This window comes from Phascolarctos cinereus, unplaced genomic scaffold, assembly GCF_003287225.1.
Source record: "Phascolarctos cinereus isolate Bilbo 61053 unplaced genomic scaffold, phaCin_HiC Scaffold_9;HRSCAF=440, whole genome shotgun sequence".
NCBI classification, from domain to species: Eukaryota; Metazoa; Chordata; class Mammalia; order Diprotodontia; family Phascolarctidae; genus Phascolarctos; species Phascolarctos cinereus.
In genome coordinates, this window is record NW_027556402.1 from 251,137,951 (window position 1) to 251,150,267 (window position 12,317).

The 12,317-nt window shown below is 45.4% G+C and overlaps 1 protein-coding gene across 3 annotated transcripts in view; it reads left to right on the forward strand.

The window, feature by feature from the left end:
• Nucleotides 1-12,317, forward strand: part of STX3 (syntaxin 3) — a 61,524-nt gene that overhangs the window by 9,588 nt on the left and 39,619 nt on the right. For all 3 annotated transcript variants that reach the window (XM_020976093.2, XM_020976096.2, XM_020976092.2), the window contains exon 2: nt 12,057-12,140. In XM_020976093.2, the coding sequence (XP_020831752.1) occupies nt 12,057-12,140 (84 nt within the window). The remainder of the gene's footprint in view (nt 1-12,056; nt 12,141-12,317) is intronic.

Sequence of the window (12,317 nt, forward strand, 5' to 3'; positions counted from 1 at the left end):
ATAGAGCCCTGGACTTAAAATCAGTAAGATGAAGGTTCAGTCTTTGTTGCCCACACGTAAGCTCTGCCCGACCGTGAACATCTAACATGTCTGAGCCCAAGTCTCTTAATACGTAAAATGGGGATCAAATACTTGTAGAATGTATGGCACAGGATTGTTTTGAGGCTCCAGTGAGAAAGTCTGTACGGTGCACAGGCATCGATGTCAAAGCCCTTGAGCAATGTCAGCTCTTTTGTTCTAGTTTCCAGGCATATGTGAATGTAGGTCTAGGTTTTGTTAAAAATCGATTTCGAGCACAGCCCAGTAGAAAGGTGCTGAACTTGGAGCATCTGCGAGACCAGAGTTTGAATGCCAGCTCTGCCATTTGTGTGCCAGGTAAAGGCATTTCACTTCTTGGTGCCTCAGTTTCTCCATCTGTAAGATGTGGAGGTTGGATTTAATGGCCTCTGAGATCCCCTCCAGCTCTCGGATCTTGTATTTAGGTAGGCTGCTCCTTGGATAGCAGAGACAGTCTCTCACTGGGACTATACTTGGCACACCGTTAGCTTGGTTTAATTTTGTTGGTTTGTTACCCACTTGAGACAGTGGGAGTGTAACAGAATTACAGTAGCATGGTGGAAAGAAGACAGTTTGGAGTCAAGAGCTCCGTTACTACATACACTTACTATGTGCCAGGCACACAGGGCCTGGAGTCAGGAAGACCAGAGTTCAGATCTGGCCTCAGATGCTTACTAGCTGTGTGACCACGAGCAAGTCACTTAACCCTGTGTGCCTCAGTTTCCTCCTCTGTGAAATGAGTCAGAGAAGGAAATGGCAAACCACTCTAGTCTCTTTGCCAAGAAAACCCAGATGGGGTCATGAAGAGTCGCACCTGACTGAAAAGCAGCTGAATGACAAATCAGCACTAGGGATACCAATAAAAGCAATTTTGGTAGGTTATTTATTTCCCTTCTCTGGCCTTCACTTTCCTTATCTGTAAGTTGAGGAGGTTGGACTTCCACCTTTAAAATTTGCTGGGCTAGTGGAGACTGTACTGTCCCAAGAGTTGGGAGACCCGGGTCCATTTTCAGGCTCTGTTAATAGCTTGGGGAAATCACTAGCTTCAGTGTCTCATGGTTTATTAATCTTTCAATTCTATTCCGTAGGAAAATCTACTTTTGTTTTTGACCAAATCAGTGATTTTGTCGGTATTGGGAACTTCCAGTGTGGGAAATCCCTCGGCTAGTTCAGATTAGTGCTTGTCATGTATTTTACTGTCTCTTGGGGAGTTTCCTGGGTTGTAGAGAGTTTAAGTGAGGAAATTGCCCAAGGTCACTCAGCTGGTAAACATCAGTTGCAGAATTTGAACCCAGCTCTTTCCAACTTCAAGAGCAGCCATATAGGGAAAGTATGGTGAAGATAGAAGATCACAGTGGTGAAAACATATTGGAAGTGGAAATGGTAGAGACTCATGGATCAGGAGGGACCTTAGTAATCCTCTCACTTCACTAATGAGGAAACTGAGGCCCAGGGGGTTGAAACTTCAAGAATCGATGCTTCTGACCTCTGGACCAAATGTCCTTGGGATCTTAGGGCGATCCCATATCCCCTTGACTTGTCATTGATGGGTGCTTGAGGAGGTCGCAGGGCCGCTAAAAGGGGAAGTCTTCCTTTGGGCTGGGTTTCCTCAGGAGGGTGGGTCCAGTATAGGTGGCAGAAAAGGGAACCAGAGGAGTTTGTTCTGACCTTTTCGATTGGGGACAGAGCAGTGAGGGCAGTTTATGCATTTTTTGCTCTTGTAGTCCAGGGAGAGGAAACTGGAGGGACAGGCAACGGTGGGCCTTCTTCACAATGCCTGCAGATGAGCTGTGTCTTCCTGAAGTCCCTGTCAGCTGGTCAGTCAGCAAACATTTATTAAGCTCTGGCCATGTCGCTATATTGTTGGAGGGCCTGGAGAGACAGAAATGAAACTGAAATAATCTCTGCCGGCAAGGAGCTTCCAGTCTCCAGGGGGATGTCCCGACCAGACAGAATCATTTATAAGAATCTGTGCGTGGTAAATTGGGGGTGGGGTGTGAGAGGAATGGGGGAGAATCAGGAAAGGCTTCATTTCCCCTCCCTTGGTTTGAGGTTCCTTATCTGTGAAAGGAGGCTTTGGACTGACTGCAACATCAGGTCCCTTCCACCCTTGACATCCCTGTTGTAAGGCCTCTTTCAGCCCTGACATTCCCTGTTCTAATGCCCTTCTTATCTCTGACATTCCTTGTTGTAAGGCCCCTCTCAGCTCTGACATTCTCTGTTCTGAGTCCCCACTTATCTCTGACATTCCCTGTTCTAAGGCCTTTCTTATCTCTGACATTCCCTGTTCTAAGGCCCCACTTATCTCTGACGTTGCCTTTTCTAAGTCCCCACTTATCTCTGACATTCTCTGTTCTGAGTCCCCACTTATCTCTGACATTCCCTGTTCTAAGGCCCTTCTTATCTCTAACATTCCTTGTTGTAAGGCCCCTCTCAGCTCTGACATTCTCTGTTCTAAGTCCCCACTTATCTCTGATGTTGCCTGTTCTAAGGCCTCTTTCAGCCCTGACATTGCCTGTTCTAATGCCCTTCTTATCTCTGACATTCCTTGTTGTAAGGCCCCTCTCAGCTCTGACATTCTCTGTTCTGAGTCCCCACTTATCTCTGACATTCCCTGTTCTAAGGCCTTTCTTATCTCTGACATTCCCTATTCTAAGGCCCCACTTATCTCTGACGTTGCCTTTTCTAAGTCCCCACTTATCTCTGACATTCTCTGTTCTGAGTCCCCACTTATCTCTGACATTCCCTGTTCTAAGGCCCTTCTTATCTCTAACATTCCTTGTTGTAAGGCCCCTCTCAGCTCTGACATTCTCTGTTCTAAGTCCCCACTTATCTCTGATGTTGCCTGTTCTAAGGCCTCTTTCAGCCCTGACATTCCCTGTTCTAATGCCCTTCTTATCTCTGACATTCCTTGTTGTAAGGCCCCTCTCAGCTCTGACATTCTCTGTTCTGAGTCCCCACTTATCTCTGACATTCCCTGTTCTAAGGCCCTTCTTATCTCTAACATTCCTTGTTGTAAGGCCCCTCTCAGCTCTGACATTCTCTGTTCTAAGTCCCCACTTATCTCTGACGTTGCCTGTTCTAAGGCCTCTTTCAGCCCTGACATTCCCTGTTCTAATGCCCTTCTTATCTCTGACATTCCTTGTTGTAAGGCCCCTCTCAGCTCTGCCATTCTCTGTTCTAAGGCCCCACTTATCTCTGACGTTGCCTTTTCTAAGTCCCCACTTATCTCTGATGTTGCCTGTTCTAAGGCCTCTCTCAGCCCTGACATTCCCTGTTCCAAGGCTTCTCTTACCTCCTTGCTCTGACATCCTATGAGTCCGCAACAGAGAATGGGAGCGTGGGCTTGGGGAAAAGAAACATCAGATGCCATTATCCCTTTTAGTCAAGTCCAGGGGGAGGAAACTGGGGTTTCTAAGGTTAGGAAAGTTAAGGCTGTCCTCCCCAGGGAGTCTCTGACACTTTTAAATAAGGTTGAGAAAAGGCCGAAGGAGTGTCTTTATCTGCTTCCCCACACATCTGCATTCCTTTACCACCTGCAGTGTGAGGCCCAGGACCAGAAGACAGACCAGCCCTCTCAATCAAATGCAACCTTTTCCCTCGGGTAGCTTTTGGCCCTTCAGTCAATAGTCCATGAAGACCAGCATGGTCAGCATCCTGGGGCCAGAGAGCATTTCTTCCTTTGTATTGGTGACTCCATCATCTGGCACACATAGAGAGGGGAGCTTTAATAAATACTTGGCAATTATTGGTTGATTGACCTGGAATCAGGAAGACGGGGGTTTGAATCCTACCTCAGACACTTAACCCTGGGCAACTCACTTCTGTACCTCAGTTTTCTCATCTGTAAAATGAGGGGGTTTGACTTATTGGCCTTGATCCCTTTAAGCTCTAGGCAGCTGGGTAGTGCAGTGGGTAGAGTAGAGTAACCTGGAGTCAGGAAGACCAGAGTTCAAATTTGGTTGCATATACTTACTAACTGTGTGACCTTGGTCAAGTCATTTAACCTCTGTTTCCCTCAATTTCCTCACCAGTAAAATGGGGATAATAATGGCACCTACTTCCCAGGGTTGTAAAGATCACATGAAATAATATTTGTAAAGTGCTTAACACAGTACCTGGCACCCTGTAGGCTCTATAAAAATGCTAGCTAGTATTGTTATTATTAAATCTGTGCTTTAGTTCTGCAGGAAACCTCTCTTGTTGCCTCTGTTAAGTTGTAAAAAAGCCCATCAATTACTCAATCAACAGCTATTAACTGATTACCAGACATGGTACTGGGCACTGAGCATAAAAAAGCAGACAGTTCCTACCTCCTGGGAAATTATCCCCTCTTGGAGGACTGGGAGATGTTCACAAACAAATAAATACAAGACAGATCAACTACACCTAGTGAATGTGTGTGTGTGTGTGTGTGTGTGTGTGTGTGTGTGTATGTGTGCGTGTGTGTGTGTGTATGTGTGTGTGCGCGTGCATGTGTGTATGTGTGTGTGTATGTGTGTGTGTATGTGTGTGTGCGTGTGTGTATGTGTGTGTATGTGTGTGTGTATGTGTGTGTGTATATGTGTGTATGTGTGTGTGTGTGTGTGTGTGTAAATGCACTCAAACAATCACTTGGTGGGGGGGCAGGACAGCTTTCTTGAAGGAGTGGGTGCATAACGGCACCTTCTGTACCCCTCCAAGGTGCGGAGGGGGTTCAGGCTTCTTGGGGATCCTGGCAGAGACCTGCATCTTTTGGGCTTCGAGGGCTCTATTTCTGCCCACACTGTGCACTCTCTCCTCCAGTCTCCTTGGGTAATGGTTAATTATTCCTGAAGAAGTAGGGATGTTTTGACCTGAGGGGGGGGGGCAGGGTGAGAGTTAATGAGGGGAAAGAGGGCTAGCTGTAATCCTGGCTCTTCTACTTACTAGCAATGCATTCCATCTCTGTGGGCCTCAGTTTCCCCATTAATAAAATTGAGATGACAATAACAATAGCTCTCACTTTATGCTTTGCAAAATGCTTTGTATAAATTCCTGTCTCATTGGATTCTCCCTCAGAAGCTGTGAGGGTAGGTGGGCTAATTCTTTCTGTTTTACAGATGAAAAAATTTAGGCTCAGAGAGGGTAAGTGACTTGTTTAGGGTCACATAGCCTGAAAGCAGTTTTGGAACCCAGGTCTTCCTGATTCCCCAGTCCAGCATGCTAGCCATTAGGTGGCCCTGACTCTCAATGATACATGTGCCACCTACCTCATAGGATGATTTTTGAGGAAAACTTTTTCCAGAATTTGGAATGTTATGGAAGTGTGAATTGATGCTGTTTTATAATCAAAAGAAGCTTTGTTTGATGTGAAGGAAGAAGGGGAAAGAGGTGGGAGCACAGTGCAGTAGGAAAGTCCTGGCTTTGGAGTCAGAGGAGCTGTATTCAAATCCTGGGTCCACTCCTTTCTGTCTGTGTGACCTTGGGCAAGTCTCTGAAGTTCTTGGAGTTTCAGTCTTTTGTTTCCTATAAAATGAGTGAGTTGGAATGCATAACCAGAAAGGTCTCTTTTAAATCAAAATCTGTGATGCTTCTCTTTACCCCTGAGGTCCTGGCTGCTCCCCGGGGCTCCTCTCTCTGGCTTTGTGATGGTTCTCGACTAGGGGAAGAGATGAGGGGGAGGACTTCTCTAGTTCTTGCATTGCTCACAGATGACTCAACTGGGTTGTTTGGCTGGCTTTCTTTGGAGACTTGTGGCCCAGCTCTTTCCCTTTTCTTGTCCTGATTCTCTTGCTCCAGGGTCACACCCTCTAGAACTGGCTGGCAAACTCCCATAGTGATGACAATTTGCATTTTGGGAATGTGGGAGCCCTTAATGAGAGTACTGTTATTTCAGTTTTATATATAGATGAGGAAATTGAGTCCCAGAGAAGCAGAGAGCTTCTTAGCAAAGAAGTTTCAGAGCTAGGATTTCACTTGCTGACTCCAGGTTCGAGGTTCTTTCCACTGTATCTCCATGGCCCATTTGCCTGTGAGGCCCTTGAGGGCAGGGACTATCTTTTGTCTTCTTTTTTTTTTTTTTGTATCAAAGTAGGTGCTTAATAAATGTTTATTGATTAACTGTTATCTAACCCCATAATCATGATTTCCCCCAATTGTTTTTCCATTCCCTCCCTCTCACTTTTTGTAAGTTCTTGCCATTAGAAAATGCCTGACACATAATTGGTGCTTAATGAATCCTTGTGGACTGAATCATCTCCCCATCACTGTGTTTTAGATTGATCTGTATGTGTGTTATTTCTCCCTTGTAGAATGTACGTTTCTCTGTTTTTGTCTTGGCATCAGCAGCACCTAGCCTAGTTCCCAGCACAGAGTAGGCACTTGATGAATTTCTTTGAAACACTCATCGAGTGCCCATTACCTCAGTGTAGGGCACTATGCCAGGCACAAGGGTTTACAAAGAGGTATAAAACTCCTAGTCTGGAGGGGCTTAGGATGTCCTGGAGAAGCTGGTACATGTTTTCATACAGAGACAGCGGGCAGAGCAGGTCACTAAGCCAGAGTTTCCATCTGTGGTTAAGTCTCCTTTGCTATTGCTGGAAAAAAATAATGCCTGAATCTCTTCTGGGTCATCCCGGTTGAGCATTGGCTCTTGGGTCCTGGCCTTTCTGCCTTACACTCAAAGAGCATTAGAGCCCGGAAGGGGCCTTTGAGAATAGGGGAAATGTGGACTTGATCACTCAGAACACGGCTTGGAAGATTCTAAGTCAGTGGACACAGGGAGGTATCTGGTGGAGTCAGAGGACCCTGAGTTCTAATTTTGCCTCTGCCGCTTCCTATTTGTGTGACTTTGGACAAGTCATTTTACTCTTCTTTCTAGAGTCAGCTCATTTATAAAATGAAAGCATTAGGCTTTTGTGTATATGTCTATATGTGTGTGTGCATATGTATATATTGTATATGTGTATGTGCATGTATGTATGGAGTTATGGGCATATACATATATGCATATGTATTTATCATATTAGAAATCAAAATGTCTTAGTATGAAAAAAGTTTTGAGCTCAAGGGCCCCCTGAAAGGGTCTCAAGGACCCTAGACCACATTTTGAGAACTACTGGGCTAGGTCTTCTCTAAAGGCCCTTGTTAGCTCCAAATCTGTGAACCTGTGGTCCCAGTGCCTATATTTACTACCGAGTGACTTTGAGTGCGTTAATTAGCCCACCTGGGCCTCACTTCCTCCTTTTTGAAATGAAGAGGTTGAACTCGATTAAGGTTCTTACCCTGGGGTCGGTTCAAGAATATTTTGGTAAACTGTATTTCAGTATAATTGGTATGTATGCACACATTATATAGGTATAGGTATGTATGCCTCAGTAGATAATATTATTATTATATTATTGTTACTTGTAATCCCACGTAGTTTATTTTGTGCAGTTACACACCAGATTCTGAGAAGGGCGCCGCAGGCCTTCCCAGTCTCAGTGGCCTAAGGGGGCCAGGACACAAAACAGGTTAAGAACCCCTAGACCAGATGATCGACAAGACCTTGTACTTATAGCTCTTTGGGACTTACAACCTACGATGTTAGATCTGGGAAGGGACTTTGGAGACCCTTTCACTCACCTCTCCTCATTTTATATTTGAGAAAACTGAGGCCTGTGGAGGTGAAGTGACTTGTCCAGTGTAAGGCAGTAAGCATCACGGGCAAGATTTGAACCCGGGTCCTGTGGCTTCAGAGTCAACAGTTTCTGCACCTCTCTCCCTCCCCCCACAATTACAACGTAAGTTCCTATTTCACTTTTTTATTCCCAGTGCCTGGCCCAGTACGTTGCACGTAGCAGGTGCGCTGTAAGAACTGAATTAATTGAATTGAATTGAAGCTCAATGCCCTGCCTATGGCACTGGATTAGTAAGTAATGAAGGATCTAAAGCTAAGTGGATCTCGGAAGCCACTGAGGGGAAAGGGAAGGGAGGGGAACAGTCTGTTCTTCGAAGTAAGGTGAAGAAGAGTGAAGATCAGGGGGCGGCTAGGTGGCGCAATGGATAGAGCACCGGCCATGGATTCAGGAGGACCTGAGTTCAAATCCGGCCTCAGACACATAACATTTACTAGCTGTGTGACCCTGGCCAAGTCACTTAATCCCATTGCCTAGCCAAAAAAAAAAGGAAAAAAAAGAAGAGTGAAGATGAAGGCCTGGTGGGTCCAATGGTTTCCCTGCCACAGTACTCTGTGTGTGTGTGTGTGTGTGTGTGTGTGTGTGTGTGTGTGTGTGTGTGTACATGCACACGAGGCCTTCTGTGCTGTACCCAGTGGGTAGTTGAGGGAGGTTTCCAGAGTTAGATTTCTGCAGATATAGATAAGTTTGTGATCTCTTGCTTCTGGAAAGGATGCGAGCCAAGGCCGTGTGATAAGGCAGCTGGAGGCTGGGGAGGGGAAGTGGTCAGCTGTGGCCTGGCCAGCCTGTCAGGGATGTTTCCACTGTGGCTTGTAGCCACAATAACGTATGTGAGGATTTCACTTTCGATAAAGTTGCTCAAATTCTCTTCCAAAGTTGGTACAAAGCCGTGTAACTGAGGAGAAGGGGCCCATGGATGGCCATCACTTTGGCCTTTGGTTGGAAGGGCAGGGCCAGCTCCACCAAAGCACAGATTTCCCCTCTTCCCTGTCTCTTTTGGTCCTGGGCTCCACAGAAGCCCTGCTGCCTGCCTTGAAGTCATTCTGGGGTAGGTGGGGAGGCCCTTCACTGACCCTCCTAGCCTCTAAGCGGCTGGGTGCCTGTGCGTGGTTTCTGTTTGGAATCCAACACTAGCCCGGGGCCTGCTTTTCTGGGGTCTCCTCCAAATCTGGCAGAGGCTGTGGCTGGGGCAGAAGGGTCTTCAAGCCTCTTCCTGAGTCATTTATTTTGATTTCAATTACTCTAAGGAGGAGGAGAACCACTGAGGGATTATAGTTCATAGTCACAGTTGGGAGGGAACATAGAACGTAGATTGTCAGAGCTGGAAGGGACCTTAGAACATAGAATGTTAGAGTTGGGAAGGACCATGGAACTCATAAGCTTTTTTTTTTCCTTATGTTTTGGTATGTAAACCTAGTATGTACAGGGCTGCGGGCCTGGTCTGTATTTAGTCAGCAGACTGTGAGCTAGCTCCTTAAGGGCAGGGACTGTCTTTCGTCTCTTTTTGTAGCTCCAGGGCCTGGCACGTAGTAGGCATTTAATAAATATTGGGAGTGGGGGGCAGCTATGTGGTACAGTAGATAGAGCACTGGGTCTGGAGACAGGAGGATTCACCTTCCAGAGTTAAAATCTGGCTTCAGGCACTTACCACCTCTGTGACCCTAGGCAAGTCACTTAACCCTGTTTGCCTCAATTTCTCATCTGTAAAATGGGCTGGAGAAGAAAATGGCAAACTACTAGAGAAGGAAATGGTAAACTACTCCAGTATCTTTGCCAAGAAAACCCGAAATGGGATCCCAAAGGGTCAGACATGACTGAAATGACTGAAAAACAACAACAATAAATGTTGATCGACTGAATATGTGTTGGCAAATTCTTATGAAGCTGACTTGGCTCCTTCTCTATGTGAAGAGGGACAGATCCCTCCCTCCTTTGGAAATGAAGGTTTCTGCCATTTTTTTGAGCCATGCTGAATCTCTCTCTTAAGGGGAAGAGAAAGGAACCAGCATTTATCTAGCTCCTAATGTGTACCAGACACTTTGCTAAATGCTTCATAAGTATTATCTCATTAGATCCTCACAACAGCCCCATGAGATAGGTGCTCTTATCATCCCCATTTTATAGATGAGGAAACTGAGTCAGATAGCGTTTAAGTGACTTAACCAGGGTCACACAACTAGTAAGTGTCTGAACTCGTTTTCCTACTCCAGGGCCAGCTCTGAAGAGAACTTGTAGAAGAACAACTCTTCCTTACACCACCCTGTGAGTTAAGAAGTATAGATGTTATCATCTCCATTTTGCAGATTATGAACCTGAGGTTCAGAGAAAGTAAATAATTTCCCCCAGTGTGACATCCAGCTAGAATAGAACGAGGCTGACAATTTGATGATGTTTGTTAGTTTGTTTCTTTCTCTCTCTTCTCTCTCTCTCTCTCTCTCTCTCTCTCTCTCTCTCTTTCTCTCTTTCTCTCTCTCTCTTTCTTCTTTCTCTCTCTCCTCTTTTCTTCTTTCTCTTTCTCTCTCTCTCTCTTCCTCTCTCTCTCCTCTTCTTTTTTCTCTCTCCTCTCTCTCTCTCTCTCTCTCTTCTCTCTCTCTCTTTCTCTCTCTTTCTCTCTTTCTCTCTCTCTCTCTCTCTCTCTCTCTCTCTCTCTCTCTCTCTCTCTCTCTCTCTCTCTCTTTCTTCTGATGATGCTACTTTCATAAGGAACTGGTTTCCTATGAATCCTGTCTTTGGGCCTACCTAGGCCTACCCATATCTTCATCTCTGTGGGAAGTGGTCAGGTTTAAGCACTATCTGGTAGTAGATGGACAACTTAGGCCTTGATTTCCTGATTGTCTTTGATTGAGGGGCTGAAAGAACTGCCCCAAGGGAATTCTCTGGGTTTTAGAGAAGGTCTTAGAGCAACTGAAGGAAACTCGGAGAATCCACCCCAAAGGTTCACACAGACTATTTGTGCCCAGCCTGTGTTAGACCAGTGCAAGCTCATATTGGTCTGATCAGCCACAGTCAGACACACTAAAACTTGACTCTAGCATAGTGATGTCATTTTGGTCCTCTTTGAAAAGGAAGGACAGTCGCAACCTCCATCACAGAGTGGGAGGAATGGAAGCACATTCTTTGTTCATCAGAACAGGAGTCCTTCAGTCTAGGACACCTTGGGCTTGTAAATTATTGGGTAAAAGGCAGAAATAAGAAGGTGGTCTCCTTGAAGTCAGCTTTTGTGGAGGAGAGTAGACTCAAGGGAGCCATCATAGCCAGCTTTAAGTATTTGAAAGGTTTTTATGTGGAAGAGGGATTGGACATATTCTGTTTGGCCCCAGAAGATAGAACTAGGTGCGATGCATAGAAGTTACGGAGAGGCAGATTTCAGTTAAATATAGGATTCTAGGGTCTAGAGCAGGGAGAGGCCTCAGAGATCATCTAATCCTGGCCTCCCCTTTGCCATTTTAGAGATGAAAATGTTAAATTATAGAAATGTTTAGTGGCTTGCCAAGGTCACACAGGTAGTAAGTACAGAGCTGAGATCTGAACCTGGATCTTCTGACTCCCTAGTCCGTCTGCCAAGGGTTTCCTTGGAAGGTGGTGAAGTTTCCCATCACTGCAAGTTTTTTTCAACTAGAGGATGAAAGACCTCTTGTTAGGGTTGGTATACAGGGGATACCTGTTCAGGAATGGGCTGGGCAAGATGATGTCTCAGATTCCTTCTAATTCTGTGATTTTGTTATTTGATTGGTAGCTCAATGTGTGTGTGTGTGTGTGTGTGTGTGTGTGTGTGTGTGTGTGTGCGCGCATGCGCAGGGAGATGGGGGTAGTACAAAGTAATTCCATTCCCAGACAGAGAGTCTGTAGGGAATATATGATCAGTTGCCTACACTCAGGATGGCATTAGTAAATCAACAAGCATTTATTAAGTACCTACTGTGTGCTACACATTGGACTACGTGCTCTGACACAAATATAAAGAATGAAGCAATCCTTTTTCCTCTAGGAGCTTAAATTCTTACAGCGGAAAGAGAACACATATTGATAAGCACATGCAGAATAAATATAAAGTGGCTTTGAAATACTTCTTGGGGGTAGGTTCATTCTTTGTGACTTTCTGCATAGGAAGTGGATGAGATTAGCAGAGCTGAAATCTTCTGAGGTTGTAGGGAGAATTTCCTTTCTTTCTGCTGTAAATATGGAAATTCCTGCAGGGAACAATACAGTCTCGTTTCCTCTGCCTCATGCTGTCTCTGAACATGGGGATGTCTGTATCTTCATATAGACAACTGGTAGCCATGGGGTGGAGAAGGTGCTGCTTGGAGCTGGACTGATGGACCCATGGTTTCTCATGCTGTACCTTATTCTCTCTTGTAGAAGCAGTTAACAGAAGATGATGCTGACGATGAGGTGGAGATCGCCATTGACAATACGGCCTTCATGGATGAATTCTTCTCAGAGGTAGGCAGTCAGACTGGTAGAGAAGATTCTGGGTCAAGTCATTTCTCTCAGACCTTATCTGTGAAGTGGTAGTGGTGGTGATGGTAATCCTTTGGCCATAGCTATCTTCCTGGGTTAGTAGAGGGAAAATGCTTTGAGAGCTATAGAAATGTGAACTGGTAAGAGATCATCCCTTCT